The sequence below is a fragment of the Meleagris gallopavo genome, chromosome 3 (genome assembly GCF_905368555.1).
Source record: "Meleagris gallopavo chromosome 3, MGAL_WU_HG_1.1, whole genome shotgun sequence".
Classification (NCBI taxonomy): domain Eukaryota; kingdom Metazoa; phylum Chordata; class Aves; order Galliformes; family Phasianidae; genus Meleagris; species Meleagris gallopavo.
Window position 1 is genome coordinate 19,730,801 of NC_139406.1, and position 22,520 is coordinate 19,753,320.

Consider the following 22,520-nt stretch of genomic DNA (forward strand, 5'->3'; position numbering starts at 1 on the left):
GACTTTCATGGTCATCCATGTTTTGAAGCTGCAGGGAGCGAAGCAACTACTGGCATTGCTCTTTTCTTGCTCTGCAGCAAATTCTCAGAAGACAGTCTGAGAGACCAGTGGAGAAGGGGTTAAAGTGCTCTCTGTTTTGCGCTTGGTTACTAACCTTTCAGCCAAGGGGGAATTGTTCTTCTTTCTCTGAAGTCCTTCAATCTCTTTGCATTACTTTTGGTGCTGTATAACATTTTAAAAGCTCCCTGACTGACAGATGTGGCCAGAGGCAGAGAGCTCTGTTGGGAGAACCATAATGTACAGATCTTCCTCAGTAAAGAACTAAATTGAATACAATGTGATTTCAGGGTGTGTGAAGCAGTGCAGGCTTTCCCACCACTTTTTTATCTTGTTTATTTTGAGCTTCCATCCATGCCTGAGCAATTCAAGAGGATGATTTGAGTTCCTCTTTTTCTTTTTTTCCATCTTGCACAGCTACTCTGATTTTGCCATAAATGCCAGGCAAGCACCCTGCAATCATGGAACTAGAGAACAATGGGAGTTTGAAGCCTTTTGCATTGAGTTATGGATGAACACAATCTGAATGTGATTTTGTATGCTATCGAATGCACTGAAGAGAGAAGCACAAGAAGTAATATGAATTGTTAAATAAAGTTGTTAATAAAAATAAAAATACATTCTAAATATTAATATATTTTCCCCTTCCCCCCCCCAGTGTCTTAAGAGTCTGTCTTAAAGATTCATTTGCTGAAATAAAATTCATTGAAAAAAAATTGAAATGCAAATTAAAATGATTTTGTTGTTATTAGAGAGGTATCATGAGCAAATAGGAGCTCTTTTCACTTTTGATACTTTCTGAAGGTAGAATTCAAAGACTCAAAAAATGCAGCCTTTCTAATCAGAACAGAAGTGTAGAATAGGAGCTGCAGTTATTTTTCTAGGGATTTTTGTTTTATTTTCTTCAAAACTCATTAGGTTTTTTTGGTCTTCCAATTATAAATCCTTTCTATTTAGGTACTTCAGTATGTAGGTAACAAACATTTCTTTGTTAGTTATTGCTATGCATAGTAATAATATTATGCATAACGAAAACATAACCTTTGGCAGTGTTTGAAAATGAGAATATATATATATATATATATATATATATATATATATATATATATATATATATGCTTAGATACTTTACCATGTCTTCTTTCCTGAGGTCCATATCATGTCATTGATTTTTAAGCAGAATTCTATCGATTTGGGAGAAACTTCTGCTTAAAAATCAATGACACAATATGGCTGAAGGCAAGTAGTGAATTCCATAGTGGTATAAATTGTATTTTTTGTTCTTAAAATGTATAATGCATCTATCTTAAATCCTAGAAGCAGTATTTGTTGTACCTGACAAACAGTAGGCCAGATATCAGGCTGGTATTTCATTAATAGTATGCAGGTCTTAATGAGACAGGATTATTAATTCATTCTTAAGTCTTCAGCCCACACTGAAATTTAAAATTTGTTAGCATATGACTGTGGTTTATAGAAATGTTTGTTGTCAGAAAACAACTAATGCAACATATAGCTTTCCAGTCATTCACCCTCAGTGAAAAAGAACCATTGCATGGAAACTATTTGTCAGATGTCCTGACCATTATGAAAATACAAAAGTTCAGATTTAACACCTTAATCAGGGCCAGCATAGACATGGTTAGCTTCATGAAAGCCATGCTCTATTAATAGAAACACTGTTAGCTTGAAAGGGTGGGAAGAGTAAACACAAAAGAATTTGCATTGCCTCAATACTTACTGATGTTCACTTTACTCTAAATGCATTTGTGGTATGGCTTATTGGCTAATTCTAAATTCTAGAATAGCTCCATTTGTTTCAGCATGAACTCTGTGGATTTATAAGTCTTTGCACTGTTTTTCTTGTGGGCTGTGCCACAGCATTTTTAGATGGCATGAGTACTCATTTTCACAATTTTTTATTGCTGCTGAATTTGGTGCAAAGTTGCAAATGACAGCTAGAGGTTCATTTTATATATTTTACAATCCATATTATTAAATATTTACATCCTTTAGTACTGTCATTTTATTAACTTAAGACAATGAATCAGAACATTTCATAAATACTAAAAGAAAGCATCTCTGTTAATTATACTGGCTAGAAAACAGTATTTTTTATTATCTATCTTTCTGTTAAAGTGGTCTGTGGTGATGTAAGCAGAGCTGTATGAGAGCAAAAACAATTCCTTCAAGTCCTTCTAGGGCTTTTTTTTTTTTTTTTTTTCCCCTTTCTATGATGATAGCATTTGGCTGCTACAAGAATCACCACAGTTTTAATTGTCACCTTGATGTGATGGTTCTCTCTAAGCTCTGTAGTTCGTTAGCGCTGATTTATTTTTAATCTGTGTACCTGGCATTTGTCAGTATAAATGAATGTCAGTGTCTCATCTTACTGGCTTCTGTGTTGTTTCATTTTCTACATTGACTGCAGTTCTATCATTTGCTCCCATAGATCAAGACTGTGGTTTTTTTAATGTGTTTTACAGTATTGCTGAAGAGCAACATAGCTTCCATTTTTATACAAGCTTTGTGAGAAGAGAACGTCTGTCACAGACAGCATATTGTGTGTTGACAGCTCTGCGGTGTTTAGCTGTATGGGCACTGTTTCCCACTTCTTCAGTTTTCGCAAAGTTCATGCAAATCTGCCTCCCAGGGTCAGTAGTTCAATATAAGCTTTGTCCATATCCATCCGTAGTCACGGAAGGAGGATATGTCCAGGGTGCTGTTCTGGCAAAGACAAAAAGCAAAGCATTCCTACTCTAGAGAGTAGAAGAGTGGGTCCTCTCTTGCCCGGTGTTTTATGTCTGTATCCAGAGTAAATGCATCACTGATGGGTGAAAGTTTTGTGAGATAGCAGGGTCATAAAGCAGGGGGTATAGGCCTGTCCTCAGCTAGACACAAACATAATGGCAAGCAGGGCAAGAATGATCTATTCCTGTGCTAACTGCACCATATTCCAGAGCAGCTCAGTGCTACTACAATCGAAACAGTAATTGCTTTTAAAACTGTGATTCCTAATCTTTTCTTTCTCTCTAGAAACTAACTAGGTGTGAGAATTTTGATGAACACTTCAATGTAATTTTATGTAATTTGATGTTGCCATGTAAATCTCTTTTATAGGTCCCTTTAGATGGAATTTAATGCGGCAAAAACCTTGTCATCAGAAGGATTAATGCCTGCATTAGCATTTCCGCAATAAAATCAGAAGCTAAGTGGTGGAGGCCACAGACACCTCAAACCTGGATTACTCTGCTCTGCATTAAGTGCTGGAGTTTTTATTACTTGCTGTAGGGAAGCCATTGCCAATGCTTACAAGGAACTGCTTATCCCTGCTTCTCTGGGTCCTGTTTGATGGAGGTCTCCTAACGCCACTGCATCCACAGCCACAACAGACTTTAGAAGCAGAGCCAAGAGAAAATGTTGTCCCAGTGCCAGGGAGGAGATCATCTGCCCAGCGAGTCAAACGAGGCTGGGTGTGGAATCAATTTTTTGTGCTGGAGGAGTACATGGGCTCCGAACCTCAGTATGTGGGAAAGGTAATTTTTTACTCTTTATTTAAAAGTTGAAATGATGCAGACAAAGAGTGCAATGTGCTATAAATATGTACCTGTTTCTGATGGGGCAGACTTTCAGCTGACAGTAGCTCCCTCTGTCCATCCCCTTCAACATTCAACCTCTCATACAGCTGCATTAGTCATGATTGCTATTTTTAGTGCACATGTTTAAAACATTGACTTGCTTTCTTTATATGTTTGTCTTATTTCCTTGTCCTTGATTTTAGAATAAAACTAAAATTTGGTAGTTTTGAGATAAGTTTGTGTTGCAAAAAACATAACTTTTTTACACGATTTTTAACAGTGAATGTCAGACTGACATCAAGGAAAAGATTTAAACCTAGAAGTCTCTAGCCCAGGATGTACAGTCATTTCTGTGGTTGGTATTATTATTCCAAATTGGTTTTCAGTATCCCTTGCTTTTCTTTCTGATTGTTCGCAAATTATTTCTAATGTGATTTATTGCTTCATGATTCAAAGTCTTGCATTATAGCTTTTATACTCTGTGTGTAAACACACAAGCATGCAGAGAATTTATGCAGTTCTCTCATTACATGACTACTGTTTCTATAATAGGACCTCAGTAGCTGGTTGTTTGAGGGGTGTCAGGGTGAATTTGGATAATAGAGCTTTCAGAAAAGATGGCTTAAAATTAGACCTGAGAAGAATACAAGCACAGTATATAACTGCACGCTATGCATAATTTTCAGTTTATGTAAAGGCTATATATTCAATGAAAATAAGAAGGCAAGGATTAATTTCCTGGGTCCCTAAATGCCACTTCGCTAGACAGCAAGGCTCAGATTCCAAAAACATGGGGTGTCATCTTTCAGTTTTAACTTTAATGCTGTGTCTTTCATTTATTTATTTATTTATTTATTTATTTATTTATTCTTACTGTAGAGGCTATGAATTATGATGTTTTGTTTGTTAGTTTGTTTCTAAATATAAATGAAATTCACAAAAACTTAATTTTCCCTTCTTCCCTTCCAGAAAGTTATTACAAATAATAAGCGTATAAATAGAGCAGCGTGAGGCTACACTTGGCTCATAAGGTGCTTGGAAAAACCAGACAAAAGTATTCTTGAATATTAGAGATGTAGGCACCAGTGTTAAGCACTAGAATATATTAGCCGGAAATATTTGCATTAAGACAGTATGTTTATATTGCAAATATAATATGATGAGTTTCATTTACAAGCTGAGAACAGTCCGATCCTATCATGAAAAATTGCATCTTTGTAACGTCCAGTTACTACCAGTTGTCCTTTGTCTAACACCTTTTTTCCTTCTGGCCACCACTAAAGAGGCAAATGAGGACTCTAATCACACTACTACACACACGCAGTAGCATGGGCAACATGATTGCTGTGCTTTTTACCTCTGAAGACAGAGATGCTAACGCTGCATCACTGTAATTCATTAGTTTTTATCCTTTTATGTAAGATAGCCTGGGTAGTCATTTAGGGTCAGCCCTGAGCAGCCAAAATTATATTACTCTTGCATAAAATTGACTATTATCAATACATTTAAATTTGAGCTTGTAAGCAGCTTTAAAATTAATAGGATATTTCCATTAAAAGTAATGCTTATCACATCACAGATTTACTTGGTATGTTTATAGCTCATAAAACTTTTTAAAAACTGTTTCAACTTGCTGAAAATATGTTTTTCAAACATAATGTTAAGTCAAATTGCACTGTAGCACAAATGATAGCGATGTTTCTTGAAAGGTTATCATATGCCAGAAGGAAGTGTTCCACTATTAAATACTAAAGAAAATAAAATATAGGAGGACCTTAGTGGTGAAACAACAACAAAAAGTGTGCTCCATTAGTCCATCAATAAGCTTGTCAGAAAATCTACTTTTATTCAATATATTCCAGATTATCATCTATGAAACATGTTTATTATCTGTCAAGCATCCATTTGATGTTTAATCTAGCATATTCACATATTAAATATTTGCTTCAGTCTACTTGAAAAGGAATTTGCCACTTATTTGATGTCTTCTTTACTTAATCTCTTGTGGTGAAACAAACAGAAGGAAAAGAAGGTGATGGAAATGTTACCATTCCCCTCTAGTCCCTCTCCTTCCCCCCCCCTCCCCCCCCGCCCTTTTTTTTTTTTTCCAAGAAGTTCTCAAAAGAGCAAAGAACTGAATGAGAGAACTTCTGTGGAAAAAATTGTTCTTTCTAGGCCAGATAGTGAAAGACATGCATAATATAAATTCACACAGTTCTCAGTGTGTCAAAATACACTCAACAGAGTTTAATCAGTATCTTTATATCATATGTATTCTTTTAAAATGATAGAAAAAATTAAGATATGAAATGGTATTGAGTTCTTAGGTGCAGAAATAACTGTTTGATGTTTATTATAAGTTAGCGTTACTCCACAACCATACATTTTCAAGGTAATTCTCTTTTTAATATTACTGTGTTGTATTTTAAAGAGATATTGAAAATATTAGAGTTCAGGATATTTCAGGAATTACAATTTATTTTTATGTTCATTTTCCAGCCATGATAGCTGGGCACAATAGAGTTACAGCTGCATAGGAGCTCATATTGCTTATTCTGGAACCGCTGCACTAGTAATGTCACAGTAATTTATAAATAGGAGTTTAATGTGTCTATTAAATCAGTGACAATTTCACTAAACAGTTAGGGGTGACTAGTTAATTTTGGAAGCCACCTGGAAGAGCACACAGATTTACAGCATTAATGTCAGCTGTTATCGGCCAACACACTCAATTCATTTTATGTCTGTTTTTAGAAGACTGTTTCAGGAAGTGTCAGGTTACAAATCAAAATATAGTTTAGGAACTGATGCAGTCTAGCTCAGTAGAGATCCTGAGATGGTGCTTCTTGTTGACACATGATAAGCTGACATTAATAAATAAATAAATAAAAATTAATATGCTTTGCCATTTAACCTGAATGTCAAAGCAAGATCTGGAAATCCTCTGTTTTGGTAGTACAGAGTGCCATGAACATCTAACAAGTTGCCAAACAAAAGAGAAGCTTCCTTGCTGGAGATCCATCTAGCAAACCTTAAAATGGGAAATTGGAATACAGTGTTGCTATGTGACTTGTGCAAGTTGGAGGAATGCTAAAAGGCTTACTGTGATATGTACCCTTGTTTACATATTTTGCTGTGATTTGACTTCTTAGTGCTCCAGTAGGCCGTGCAAAACAGTACGTTTAATAAAATTGAAAAAATATTCATGATTATTTTCTTGTGCCACAACTTAGTCCTCACTGAAAGGTGATAGAAATCATCAGATCTGATTTTCAAGTACGGCCTTGTCTTATTGCAGTTTAAAATGACTAACAAGATGCAGTTGGAATTGACCTTATAAAAGGGTTACTTAGGGAGGTCTAACTTTGCTGAAACATTAAAAACCGAAACTATTCTTCATTACTGAACCTATTCTTCATTGCTCTGTTTCAATAGTGATATGCAGGGGCAGCATAATAAAATGAAGGCTCAAGAGAACAAAGTAGATGAGAGAAGTATAGGTTCTTCATTAACAAAATAATACCGGCAAAGTATCAGTTTTTAGTTGCTAAATATGTAAAGTGTGTCATATTTAAAGGAGTTAAACATGTAGTTTTATTCCATTTACATAAGTCTTTGTATTTATGTATTCTTGTATATCATTATCTGTGTGTTAATGCATTACATCTTTTTCATACGTTGTGCACCTACACAGACTTTTTGTGGCTGTCCTCAAGAGTGCAGCGACAGGCAAATGGAAACTTATACTGAACACAGACAGTTGGATTGGAAAATATTGCAAATTGCTTTTCAAGGCAATAGACACTTTTTTCTGGTGTTTTTTTTTCGTTGTTTTGTTTGTTTGTTTGTTTGTTTCAGTGTGCAGCAACAAAATATTCTCAGCTTGCGAATTCATTATCTTGCTAATGAAATACTTATGTTTTGCATAATTTTGTTCTTTTAAATCTCTGTTAGATTATACCTGCTTGCAAACAAACTGCTTTACATTTTTTATTGCTGTGATCCCCACCACCTAAAAAATGTTATAGTCACAACTGCCCTGGGGCTGTACGGAGTGAACACAACAGTATATGATACTGCATAGATGAAAAATATTAACTCAATACTGAGAAGTCTTCATTTTCTTCAGACATTTCCTCATATATCAAGGCAGAAGCTGTGATGATTAGATGGAAAAAGAGCTTTATATTTGTGACCAGAAGAGAGTGCTTTTCTGATGCATAATAATTTATCCTCTGCATCTGAAATATGAACAAAGAACTCATTTATGCATTTTATAGTGGATAGTTTTTATTATATTAAAATTAATGTAAACCACCTTCCATCAGACTTAACTTAGCACCTCTTTCTTAACTCAGATGTTACCGTTCTTTTCCATTACAGGTGAGTGTCTGGGTGATAGGGCACTCTGTGAAGAAAATTTTGCATTTGAATTTTTCAGACAAAGAAATCTATACTACTATGGCTTTCTTTTTTTTTTTTTTTTTTTTTTTTTTTTCCTTTTGTGTGTGTTCTTCATAAGCCTTGTGTTAATCTGAAAGAAAAAAAAAACAAATAGAATTAAGGAAAGAAATGCATGCACTGAACTCGAAAGCCACTGCCCTTTGTAGGAAAATAAATAAATAAAAGCCTGAGTGCTTTATATAGATATATATATATATATATGTATCTACTAGATTTCTGTTAAGACAGTCTTTATATTTCATTTAAACCTGTCAAAAGGATTTTTCCTAGCTTATCACATTCTATGCTCAGAAGTAACAGTAAAAATAACTGGAGAGAGACCTGTAAATCTTTTCCATTCAACATTTACATGGTACCATCTTCAAGCAGGTGAGAGGAGTTGTTGTAGGGACCACTACAAGTATTGTGTTAATTCCCCCCAGTCAATAGTTTCAGGGTGATTTTCATTTGAAAGATCTTTGGAATAGTAATTATAGAAATCGTTCACAATGTCTTTATCCTGCAGAAACTCATATACCCTACTCTGTCTGCAGACATAACAGGAAAATTCGTGTTGGACCTTTGTGGGTCTTAGATGATAATTTTAACTATGATCACAGAGTCACACATGATCACTTTTAGCCTGGCTTACTAAATGAACTCACTGAGTTTATACCTTATACATTTTCAAGTAAAAGCATTGTCACAGTTTATTACAGAAAAGAGATGGAGAGAAATGAAATATCAAAAAGGTTTGAGAGGAATCAGAACTGGAACCAGAGCTCTTAACTTTGCTTATCACTGTTGAGCTGAGACTTCTGTCTCCATTACTTATTGTCTGGTGAAAAAATGCGATGACTTTGAAAGCTTTGCTTCTTATATATTGTATAAAGTGTGTGAGACACAAAGATGTTTTGACAGCTGCGCATGAAACTCTGAGATGGAGGTAGAAATGCAAAGCTCCCATGAGCAAATCAGACTTGCATTTAATGTTCACTTTTGCAAGCTCATCTTTTTAAAAGGTGCACAAAGCCTCAGCTTTACTTTCTCGTGTGGTAGAGATGAGCAACCTGCATACCATAGAATGTTTCTTATTGCTCTTGTGACTTCACTCATTGATTTACTTAGGTAGCTTATAGTGGGAAGATTAAAATCAAAACACTGACAATAACACCTTCTGCCTGTGGTTCTTGCATTCATGACAATTATGAATGAGAGTAACAGAGGTTGCATGTGAGAATAAGTGAATTAAGGGTGCAGAGAGATCAAAATAAAAAGAAACGATGAACATCCTGAGCTGCAACCCACATTTCAGAAGTTCTAGAAGGTTGTGATGATTGGGTGGGAACTGCTAAAGAAGTCGTGGATAGAAAACATTAGAACTCTAAAACCCAGCAGACTTGAACATAGTGATCACAAAAGAATGAATGCTTGTAGTGGAAGTCCTGTTAGTTTGAAGCTTCCAGCTCCCAAAAGACTTCTGAACACAGCTGAGTGGATGGTGCTGATGGTTTTAGCATGTGTCTGAAGTTTAAATTGTTAACACTAATCGAGAAATATAGTTGAGGTAGTGGGAATTAAACTGCTAAGGAAAGCCTTACATCTATTGTGGTTATCTTTTGAGTATTCTTGTATATGTGGTGTCTACTGGATGGAAAGCTTGTTGGAATCAAGAGGTAATTGAAAGAAAGACAGAGAAAGAATAATAAAGAATTTTGGAGGTCCTAGGGACATGGACAAAGGAAAATAGTCTGCTCTTTTAATCAAAGTGAATTTGAAGGTTTTGAATTTGTTAAACCTAAATCTGGAGTTTGGCTGAGGGTTGCTGAATCACCTGGCATATTGTTAACTTAGAAGTGAGTTCATAACTAATAAAACATTAAAACATCAATGACAATTGAACTTAAGGAATAAATAGCTGAGTTTGCAAGATCTCCTTTCTGGAAGAGCACCAAAATGCCTATTAAGAAATGAAATAAAATTAGCCAGACAGCAAAACTTGGAAAAGTATTAAATGCCTATAGTCACTCCTGGAGAACAGTGTGTAAACCAAAATAATTAGGAGGTTCAGAAATTGAATAAATTTTATGATCACTGCAACATATGTTTTATGAAATCGTAGCATGAAAAATCAAAGAAATTTAAAAAAAACATATGAGTATAGAATAAAATTTATTATCAAATTTCAAATCTAAAATCTTTTTTTTTAATAATATAGGGCTGAAGCAAAAACATTTCCCCAGTAAAATGTAATCAAATATTGATTAGACATTCTTTTCAAAAAAAGACAAAGAATTTCTCAAGAGGTCTAGTACCAACTTGTTTTGTCTAGCACCAACCTGTAGAGGAAGCAAATGATTACTGTTTTTTCATCCACTGCAGTTAATATTTGTATGTGTAGGACATAAAAGGCAATTAAGACAGTTGGGACTGAGAGTCTTATCGGTTGCTGCAGTCACATCTAGCACAGTTTGTGAGTGAGGGCCCCAAAAGCACGAAAGTCCTGAGCTACTCCTGTTCTTCTGAAGTACATACATCAAATCACAATTTGTATCTCCATCTGAAACAAAAGCAATGGACTGGGAACAGGTTTTATGGCAAGTGCAGTTCCACTCTCCCTCACCACCTCCACGTTGCAGAGACTGTAAATGATCTGTCTCTCTTCTGCCTCTAGAGATAACCATCCTCTAATCCTTCTTGTGCCTGACATCCACTCTGCTGCAAAAAAAAAACCCCTAACATTTATTTGTTCTTTACAGAGGGTCTGTTACAGATTCAATTAAATTCTGAGGAAGAATTTTAGGTGTCTGAGAAATCTGCAACTTCTGCTTTGATTTGAAGAAAGCCATTTGTACCCAAAAGTTTGCTTAATTTTTTTCCATATATGCTGGTGGAAATGTAATGACAGGAAAAACTTCTGTAAGTGATCCTTGTCTTTCTTCCACATTGTATTAGATGTAAATCCATAGATTAGATTAATTTTTTACAACTTGGAATAAACTGCAAAAAAACATGAATGAAAAGTCTAAAAAAATAAAACCCACAAAAAAAACTCTCAACAAAGAAGAAGAATGGAATGTAGCAAGATGAAAAAAAAATAGTAAATGAAAATAAATGGATATTATTCAAATTGTCTTGATAGTAGAAAATATTTTTTATAAGAATGCCGTTGCATAGTTCTCTCTCTTTGTTGCTGAACATTGACCTAATCTAAATGTATATTGTAAAGCACAAAATAATGCAATAATATTGTAGAGTTATTTCCAAAACTGAGATTAGGCTGTTTTTAGGGGTAGAAGCTGAACTCAGTCACAAAAACTATCCGATTAAAAATTGCCCTTCTTATTTTTTTCAGGATTATTTTTTAACTGGCATAAAAGCCTTGCCTTTTTAGGTTTGCTGCGTGATGCTGGAAGCATCCATACTATGGCTGTCACATGGCAGTGATAGATAAATTACAGTGTTACACAGGCAAGAAGGTGAAAGGCACAGAAATGACGAACTGCTGAATGTCCTTTCCCTCCCCTATCCAGCCCAGGGACTGTTATCTCAAAGAAGGTGAAAAAGGGAAAGGAAAAGCAGAAAGACATAATAACAAGTGAAGAAAATATCTATCCAGCATTAGCATGCTGAAAGTAGACATAATATAGTTTTAACTATCAGTTATCAGCTTAAACTTCTTTTTCTTTTTCTTCCAGAGAAGGTTTCATTTCAGAAGTGCATGGAAGGAAAAAAAAAAAAAAGAAAACCCTGCTGGTTCTTGCTATACTACAAATTTTAAAAAGGGGACAAAAATGAGTTTGAGTAGAACAGATGGAATAAGATGTAAAGGAGCATTCATGAAGTGAGATAGTAAAAAAGAACAACTTCCTACAAAATTAGAAATTGTAGTAATAAAGCTGTAGATAGAAAGAAACAGTAATGATGGCGGTCAAGATCCTGGTCTTTTTAGTACTGGTGAGACTCGTGCCCCAGAGCAGGGACACAGGACTACAAGGCATGCTCACTACATAACACTGTGGTATGCAAGGTAGTCTCTTGCCATGCTAATATTTTCCATCAGTTAGATAAAGCATAATGTTTTTCTTTGTCTATGTTCTTCTTAAGTTCCTGTGCTTTGTTGTCTTCTGAAATTATTGGCTTCACTGATGGTAGCCAAAATTTTATGGATTGAGCTATATTGTTATTAACCTAAACAGCATATAAATACTTTTTGGAAGTGCTGTATTATCTATTTAAACAGCTACATGCACTTGTACTTGTTCTTACACTTCAACAAAAGAAAAAAGCGTGCATAGAGAACAAAGGAGAGCTTGGAATAATACTCAAGTCTTCTAGCACCAGCTTTAATTACAGAGATAATTCCTTTGTGTACATTGTGGTTTTTTTTTAGCTCAGTCCCTGAACATGTAAGCCACACTTATTACTGATAAAGTTGAACTACTGCCATTATGACTTGGTTGCTGCTTACTGAAAAGAAAAGTAATTTTCAGTGATAGATGAAAGCCATAGTGTCATGAAAATACTTAACTGATCACTGAAAAAAATATACACCTGTTTTTCGTACAAACATACTGTGCTATATTCTGTATCAGTAAGGAACTGGGTTGGAATCTATGTTGTTTAGCATATTTACAAATTATGTGAAAAAAGGTTTGAGTATCCAGATGACATGACAATGTTTGTTGCTGATGCTAAGCTGTTTGAGGTAGTAAAGACAAAGGCTGAATAGTAAGAATGGGAAAAAGACCTCATGAAACTGTGGATTAACATAATAGATGAAATTTTATAACAAGTCAAGCATACTGGAGAGGGAAGTAATTCCAACTTAATTAATAAAATGTTGTGCTCCTAGGCAATAATGATCTCTCTCAAATGAGATCTTGTTTTATAATACTTGTTTGCATGTTTGCTCAGTGTGCAGTGACTGCCAAAAAGCAAATAGGATGTTAACAATTCTCAGCAGCAGCAGAAAAGAATAAATGTTGTTAATACAATCTTGCATCTAAATCTCTGGTGAACCTGTGTCTTCAGCATTGGGTGAATTATTTGTCTCTAACTTTAAAGAGGATGTGTATTCCAAAGAGCTGGGAAAAGTAGAGAAGGATACAAAGGGAATGAATGCCTTTGGACTGACTCTTCAGCAAGGCACTACTAAGGTGGGATTTCTTGTCCTGGAAAAGAGGCAAAGAGGAGAAGATGCAATTAGGTAAACAATACCTAATTCAATCCCTTCTTCACTAATGTAAGATGGGGGACATAACATGCAGCCAACAGATGACACTTTCACAGCAATGAATAGGCAGTGCTTCTTATTAGACCATGTAAATCCAAAATTGAGGTCTCCTCACCAAGGGTTGTTGTAGATATAAGAACAGATTACGTCTGCATGCAGGGAGTGAAGATGTTCACAAACAAATAATCTTCTGAAAGCTAGTAAACACAGAGCCACCACCAATGTCTCCACAAACAAATGCTTGAAAGTATTATAGTGAGCTATGCTTGCTCTAACCTTATTGTTTTCTCCAAGCCCCCGCTTTTTTCCCTTGCCAGAGACATGGTTCTGGCTCCTTGAATGCAGAGCTTTGCTGCAGGAAATACTGGGGTAATAACAGGGAGATCTCAAGTCATTGCATTGGGCTTGTCTGCAAGTGTGACTCCTTCAACTTTGCTGAAAGTTCTTTGAACAGTTTTATATGCAGGGATTTGATCAAGGAATAATTCAGTTTTTAATAGAAAAATAATTTTACTTACATATCATTTTGCTTAGTGAAAAATAAAAACTTTACTTCCCATGTGTAAAAATACACAAACAGCTGCAATACCTCACATGGTAATGTGCTAACGAGCAGTTTATTAAATGAAGATCTATTAATAATAATATTAGATTAGAAATTTTAAAATAGTAGTGCAGGTCAGCAGCTACTGTGGTATTGAGAAAAATGTCTGTCTAGCAAGAGCTTTGTTATGCTGTTGCAAGTATTCACACTGTGCATGAATACACATTTACCCAATGTGCAGTGACTGCCAAAAAGCAAATAGGGTGTTAAGAATTCTTACCAGCAGCAGAAGAAAATAAATGTCATTAATACAGCTGTGCATGAATATGCGTAAGTAGCAGTACTGCTTGCACCTACCATTTCACACTAACTATTTCTGTAGCTTTCTATTCTATGTTGGTGGTGAATCTTGCTTGAAAATCTCATAGAACCTCCTCAGAACACCCTACAAGCACCTAAGAGGGGCCCATTACTTTTCAACTTGGCCTAAGTGCTGAATACTAAAGCTATGTGTTATTTATTATCAGGTTAGCTCTTGGGCTGAGCTCATACTGCATCTGCACACCTGGTTTTCCATGCTGCCTATGCAATTTTATCTCTGCCTTCAGGTGAGAGGGCACCACCTTAAACTGTGGCCAGGCCAGCTTAGACCGGGAAGGGGACCCAATCAGGTGTAATGAAACCTCCCAAGCAATCCACACGCAGCACAAATGTGGCAACCCTCATTGCAGAGGTACCTGCACTCAAGCCTAAATTCAACTAGTAGCAAAAGACAAGTAGATATTAAGCACAAATGTTGCCATATGTCTTCCTGCTGCGATGGGTTTATCTTTTTATTCAAATCTTATGCTGTTTTTAGAAAATGCAGTAGGTCATTTAAAATGCTTTGCAATCTGTTTCATGAAACTGGAATGACCTGGTAAAGTAGATAAGAGCTGAAATCACAATACGTTAGTCTGACTGCCTGATAAGCTGAAAAGCCAGAAGTAAATGAAAGGGAGCTTTTGTTATACCTTCTGCTTTATTTATGTGTATGAAGACTTTGTTTATCTTGCAAATTCAAAAACCTTCAAAGTTCTGTGTACATTTGTGTACAGTCTTTATATACCAAATGAATAACCACATAGGCAGAGCAGGTGTTATATGCGCTGGTTAAATAAGAATTTAGGCTTGTCAGAAACACACACACCAGTCTTTTGATTTTTCTATACTTACTTGAGTCTTCATAGCACAGAAAGCAAAATCATTTTCTTCAGGGTGTCAGAATACACATTTGGATAATTAAGTTGACATAGTATGTCCAGAAAAACAGCTTATAGATATTTAGCTATTACAGATTATGTGAATTAAGGATTACAATTTAAATAATAATTAAAAAAAAAAAAAGTAGTCTAATTGCTCTGTGTTGGCAGAGTGCAAGACGAGATAAAAAATCTCATTGAAATTATTAATGCAATGTTTATTTTCTGGTATGTTAAAGGACTTTTTCAGCACTATAATATAAGCCAGTCAATAGCTCCTGCTTGTCAAATCCAGCTGTATCAAACCAACAGCTGGTAACTGCTGCTCGTTTAACCCTAATTGATGCTAGTAGTAAAGTGCATGAAGAAAATCAATGAGTGTTTGCAGAATCAGGAAATTCACACATGGGCCTAATGAATTCTGACAGACAGCATTTGTGCACTTTAAGAACTGTGATAAAGATACTGAAACCTTGAAACGTGGACAGGTTCTGCAGAGAGCTCTTTTTAGTAAAGGTATGTGCTTCTGTGTTTTTTAAATAATGCACTGTTTATTTTGAGTAAGTTCTATACTGATAGAGTAAATTTGTATCATCAGAAAGTTAAGAGGCAATTACATAGTTGTTGTATCAGATATGATAAATCTGACTTTTTTTGTATAATTAAACAAAGATCCTAGAGTAGAATCTTTTTTCATATGAGATAAAAACAAATGTTTCTTTATAATTATGATATGTTCATTTGCTATGTCTGAAAGTTATGTAGACCTGGGTCTGAATTGTTCTTATTCCACGATGCCTACTTCAGCAAGCTGAGTGTAATGCTCTTACATGAGTCTGATTACAGATATAGAATAGAATTATTATTGGATATAGTAAATTTAAATATGTCATGAACTAGAAAAATAAATTGTCTAATGTTCTTTCATTTTGGAGGAACTATTTTAAAGAAATTATAATTTATGCTATACAAAACAAATTGTTTTGTCATCTACTCTTATTTTAATCTCTATAAAATACTTGGATTCAGAAATGTGCTTTTATGGGCCTTATTGCTAAGGCATCTGAACATTGCAGTGATTATTCTTACCATAGTTTTGTGAGGCAGCAAAGTATTAGCTCTCTTCCATAAACAGGGGATTGGAGCAAAGGAAAGACTGAATTATCAGAGTAATTATCAAAATTATACTAAAACCTTAGCAAGAGAAAAAATAAAGTCATTCTGATTTTTATTTTTACTTTAAAAAAATAAATAACAGTATACAGTTTGATAATGTCTGAATAGATAAGTGTAGAGTTCTGTCTATGCTGAAAAACACAGCAACTGAGACAGCTGGGCAGATCTGCCTACCTGGAAATGAAATAAGGGATTACTGATTAAATTTTTCTACATCCAGCCACCGCAATGCTCTTTAGATTAAATACTTAGCTTCTAAGTCCATTCCTAGTCTTGATGTTAATAATGTCAAACTTGTAACTGAAAGGTAAAATAAGCTCAAGGAAAAAGGGAAGGGGAGAAAAAGGCGATGCTGTCAATTCGTTGTTAGCCTACTGCATTCATAGATCATCAGACTAGATAACAGAATGATTAGAATAACAGAGAAAACAGGCAAAGAAAAGTATTCTGCTGTTAGACTTGTAATATTCTGTCTTTCTACTTTCTTTTCTTGTGTTCTTGCAATAGAATTGAACTTGTTTCTTTGGGGAGCTCAGCTCCAGAAACTGTTGCTGAAATAATGATTTCCTCAGTGTATTAAATAATTTTGACGTACTACTCATTTCCCTAATTATTTCCCAAGTATCAGTAGTTAAAAATCTGTAAAAAAAAAAAATAATAATAATAAAAAAAAATAATGGTATAAGTAATCAGTCTATTGATATTACTTCTCCTATAGGCTAAACAAGTTAGTAAGAAATATGTACTGAATTTGAACATCTCTGATGTATTTCACAGATCGATTTTGTTTTAACTAAAAGGGAAAAAATAACCTGCTGCCTTTCTATCAAATATCCACAAGGAACCAGAGATTTCTTCATTCTGTATACTTGTTTGGGTTCTATTGCTGTGGTTTTTACCTGTGGATAATTGGCATGCTATGAGTTAGATAAATATTCAGAATAAATTGCTTTCTTCAGTATTTTATCTCTGGTGTTACAGACCAGAAACATGGCTCAAATCTTCAGGAAAAAAGCAAGTAAGTTAAAAAGATAAACACGTGTAAAACTACATAAGGATTTGCAAAGCCATTGACATTATATTATAATCATGTAATTAAATAGCTGCAAATAATTTATAGTCTTAATATTCATGGGCATTATAAGCTAAGGAACAGGCTGAACAAAGGCCTAAAATAATGTCTACAAAGAAAGCCAGTAAAGGTATTTACCTAAATGGAGCAAATATTCCACATTTTGACTATTAACATAAATGCTTTTCAGATTTAGGGAACTAAAAATAAACCATTTTTTCACGTTGGATTCCCCTTTACTTCATCTGATGCTGACTTTTATCTCCATCTGCTGAGAGTCACGTATCCCTTCTTAATGAGATTTCTCTAAGTTTATAATACAAGCATAATGTAATGTCCGCTTCTGTTTTGAGCTGTGTCCAAAAATAAATAGGACCTTTCTTTAAAAGAGAAATCTTTCTGAGTCTCTCAAATAAAAAGATTGATGTTATCTTTCTTACCTATTAAAGCCCTGATTATGTTTCAGAATCCTGACATTTGTGCATTAGCTGACAGCTGGTGAACTTCTATGAGCATTTTTGCTCTGATCTAAAGTGGACTTTTGAATCAAATCTCTTGATCATTCAGACTTGCTGCACTTTTGTTAACAGAGGTCTTAGTGCAAGCTTGATTCAAGCTTGATTACTTTTGCATATAAATGAACTGAGAGTCTGCTACACAAATTGTCACTTAGTCCATCCAACCAGATAAGATCTTTTCTGAAGCAAAAATCCATAAGGTGCTTTTAGTGTGGGCATTGGTTCCTCAGCATCAGCTGGCACATTCTAAGATCTACTCTTACATATTCAATTTACTTGCTAACGTAGATTTAACTCGCAACCCCAAGCTATTCAAAATATGATATGGAGAAGCTATTCCACTCTAGGATGAGTGCTTCTATCTTTAGTCATCCTACTTTCTCTAAACTTTATTTAAAAGGAGGAACAACATGCAAGGAACAACAAATGACAAGACAGATCATGTTTCTGTTTCACTGACAGATTTACATTTACATTATTAAATTCTGATGTGTTCCTAAGTGATTGATAAGACAAAGCATGAAATAAGCAATCCAAAGTTATAAGAATGATTACAGAAACAAAAAATTATTTGTTAATGCATTTGATTTACAAAATATGCTCTATTTAAATAATTTTTTCATTGCGATACTGAAGGGTAGTGTAAAGTCTAGTTAAGAATTTTTAAAGAGGAAAGAAAATAAGAAAATTGCAACTCAGTGAATTTGTCAAGAGAAAAATTTGGTTTGGAACAAGGGTTAAAGGAGTGAAGAAAAACAGAAGTCAGTTTTTAAATATTAGATTACACTCTAAACATTATATTTATTCTTGTGAAGGTTAGTACTTTATTATGTATGCCTGACAATTAAAATATTCATTATAATTTTGTATAAATTTAAAAAAAAAAATCAAAACGTATAAGGAGAAAGGAGGCATACATTATTCACAGTCTGTGATAGAAAAATCTTGTATGTAGAACACAGCCTAAAATTTCATCTGTTCTTTTTCCAAGATTCTCATAAAATGAGTATTTTTAAAATACTTGTCTATGTAAAATTCATTTGCACTTTCTCTTAGAAACATTTGCTAGCTGTTTTGCAACATTCATTAGTAATGAGTATGGTTTACATATGTTTAATTATATATATATTTTTGTCCTTCCTGTCTTATCAGGAAAAGAATGCCTTTGAAACAAGCATGTAGAAAAGAAGTGGGTATATACTTGTGCTTAAAACCAGCAGGTGGGGGAACTTCACATAGTTATTTACTTTTGCAATGATAAAAGATCCAGTCTCCTCTCATTTGCACTCTGATTCCTGTGTCTTGACTTTTAGCGTTTTTATCTTTAAACCTTCATTGTGATGACCCAGTTTCATATGGGGGGAGGACAGCTGTGCTTTCTTGGTGTTTTTTGTTGAGATCAGCTCGAGTTAGTGGGACTGATCATTTCTCAGGTGTTCCTAGCTTATAAATTAAGATGATTCGGGGTTCATTTCCCTGATCTTTCTTTGAGCTTCTATGGTGTGAGTGAAAAACAAAATGCTCATCTACAACTGCTGTTGTGCTGCAAGGCAGCTAAAAGATAAAGTACTGACATTAAAGTCACTGAATTTGAGTGAATACTGTTTACAAATTGTACTGCTGAATTGCTTTATATTCTTTTATTTCTTTGTTTCTTTTCCTCTGAGTAGAGATGATAATGCCTTCTGTAAATTGAGGTAGAGTTATCATCTGCGGCTGTTCTATACATACAGTTTTATAGAACTGGAGTGTATCATAGTATCATTAATTTTCCTGTGTCAAAGTCCATAATACCTCCAGGACAGGCAGTGTATTGTTACTCAAATTCTATATGCACCCTGCAGTGCTGATATGTGCTGCTAATTTGCTGTTGCCGTGACTAGATTATTTCTTTGCTTGTCCACAAGGAAAGTACTTTTCCATCATTTTCACAGCAGGCAGTATTGCTCAGCAAGGAAATGTAGGAGTTCTCATAGAGCAAGAGCTGGTGTCTGCTGTGGCACAGGAGAAAGCGATAAGCTATGCTATGGAAGAAGGATAGTTGTAGTAGCAGGATCAATCCACAGAATGCTGTTAGTAATGTTGGGAATACAAAGGTTTATTTGCACTTTTGGGAAGCCATCTGGCAGTACCTTCCCTCACTAGCTCTGCTGAGTCTGCTGAGGAAAGGTGTGTGTCAGGGCACTGTGTTGCAGTGATGGAGGGAGATATCCTGCAACTGAGATGGATAACTACAGTTTTGTGACCTGTAGGTATGTACATTTTCTTATTCATGCTGAAGAACCTATTCACCTCTTGATCAAACTGTATTAGGCCAGAGTTCTTACTATAAAAGAAAATCCCAAGGAATACTGTATTCCAGATGACTGCTCCACAGAGCTGTGAGTAATTGAGTCATAGAAGCCAAATATTTGCACCAGAAGTTCTTAGCACAGTTGACTACAAAATGGATACTATGGGAAGTTAGAAGTGCTGCACTACCACCAGCTGCAGCTGGTGTACCAAATTTAAAAGAAAGTAAATTACCATTGCCCTAGGTGCCAGCTGTAATGAAAACTTCGCTATGCAGAAGTACTGGTTAAAACAAACTAAACTTAAGATTGTTTTTATGTTATGGACACTTGGTATTATAATGTTTTGTTAATCACACTAGTAGATTGAATAGGTCATTAAGTTAATCAACAATCTGAAAAAAGAACTTGATGTGTTTATGAATTTAAAAATCTTTAGCAGGGATACGTCACTGATTCTATCCTTTTGAAAATAATATTAATGAGAACAGTAATATCCAGTTGAATTTTTGAAGAATATCATCCTGATAGGGTTTTAAGTGTGCTGGGATGCATTTTATTCATGATTTTATTACAAGCAATTTCATTCTGTGGCAGGTGTTTGGCATCCCACAACACCAATTCATGCTTCCTGTAAATATATCATTAAAATGAAAAATATGCACTTTTAAGATACACGTGTAGTAAATCAAAAGCTCATTTTTGCTTAAATATTTTACTTCATCTGTGCTGGATGATTTTTCAAAGCGCATTTTGTAGCACTCAAAACAAGGCCGACTGGATGGCAGTAAAGGATGAATTTTTTCTGAAAGCTTTAAAAGGTCCACTGTAAGTGAATGCCTTATTCTTTCATACCCCTAAGCCAGCCTCTCAAAAGGTAAAGGGTGTAACTCTAAATTAGATCTCTGAGCAGCTCAACAAGGATGGATATTTCCCTGTATGAGTACAGAAGGTGAGAGAAAGAGTGGGGAAACAAATCCTTTTTCTTCTCTTGCTCTTATTGAGTCAAACTCCTCATTGTTCTTTTAATGGAATAAGCTCTATGGAGCAGGTGGCTGGTTCAATAGACTTGTGTCCTGCTGCGAGTAAGGGTTTTGGCACCTACATCTTATATCCTACACATAAATAAAAGCATAGTACTACAAGATACAGTCTTGCATATCTTTCTACAGATGGCCTGCACACTGTGTTTGCAGAGGTTGTGTCCTGTGTTCATACATTCAGGTGTTGTGTTTATATATTCATGTGCCATGATGATTGTCCAGAGTATAGATCTTGCCTCCTGAATGAGATAGGGAAATACACCTCATCCTTCTGCTTGATGTTATATTTACTTAGTGAGAACTATCTTGTATGACAGTTTTCACTGCATTGAACCTGTACAGTGCATGTCTGTGGAAGATGAATCATCTTCGGATATTCCTGAAAGAAATGAGATTTTATAACAACTCAGTTTACACTGAAAATAGTAAAATACTAATTTTTAAAATATTTAGAATTAGAAACACCATCTTTGCACTCATTCAGTAATTTTTATTCATGGAGTTTTTTCCCCTCTCGAAAAGATGAGTAATAATTCCTGTTTTCTGGCTAACTCATTGTTTTTGCAAATTCATTAGTCAAAGAGTACAATTACCTGTTCTTTCGTTGATTTTTGTTTAAGCAAAAGCATTTCATTTATACATTACGTTCCTGAATGAATTGAATCCTAGAAGTAATTGACTTATTGTCCTATGTAAATTAGGCTACATTATCCTTTATTGTTAAATTCAGTTCAATTTATGGAGCAATTATTGCTACAATAAGAGTTTTGTTAACAAACAGATGCTAATTAGTTTAGGATTAACTGATCTAATTCTGAATAGATGTAATTGTTCTCTGATCTTAGTAATGAACATGTAGTTTCTATAAGTATGCCTTTCAAGTATGGTTAAAATTAATCATACATCACTGGGTTGCATTTTCTCAAAGTGAAGCAGAGATTTTGTATTATTCACTAAATGAAAATATATTTTTCTCATAGAAAAAGTAGACATGGTCTTTATCATTAGTCATGAGTGTTTACACTGTCTTTTTAGAGATGCATAAACATGTTTATCAGTCCTGGTTTCTGCATTTGAGCAAGGGCCATAAGGTGAAGAACTTAACAATTACATTGAGAATCTGTGAAAACGTAAAGGCAGACTACCAAGGTTATGTTTGATGCCTAGGAGGTCAACAGCAAATAAATTTATTATTCTTTAAAATCTGTCCTGACATTCAAATAGGGTATGTGCAAATTACTTGTCACGCTAAAAAGAGTATTTTGTAAGAAAATTACTAAAAATGCTTCCTTTTTTGAATATTACTTCCTTGATTATAATC

The 22,520-nt window shown here is 34.7% G+C and overlaps 1 protein-coding gene across 1 annotated transcript in view; it reads left to right on the plus strand.

Moving 5' to 3' along the window:
• Nucleotides 1–3,210: 3,210 nt before the first annotated feature.
• Nucleotides 3,211–22,520, plus strand: part of CDH12 (cadherin 12) — a 152,722-nt gene continuing 133,412 nt past the window's right edge. Inside the window, exon 1 of the mRNA XM_085220392.1 lies at nucleotides 3,211–3,593. Coding sequence (XP_085076518.1) covers nucleotides 3,363–3,593 — 231 coding nt within the window. The 5' untranslated portion in view covers nucleotides 3,211–3,362. The remainder of the gene's footprint in view (nucleotides 3,594–22,520) is intronic.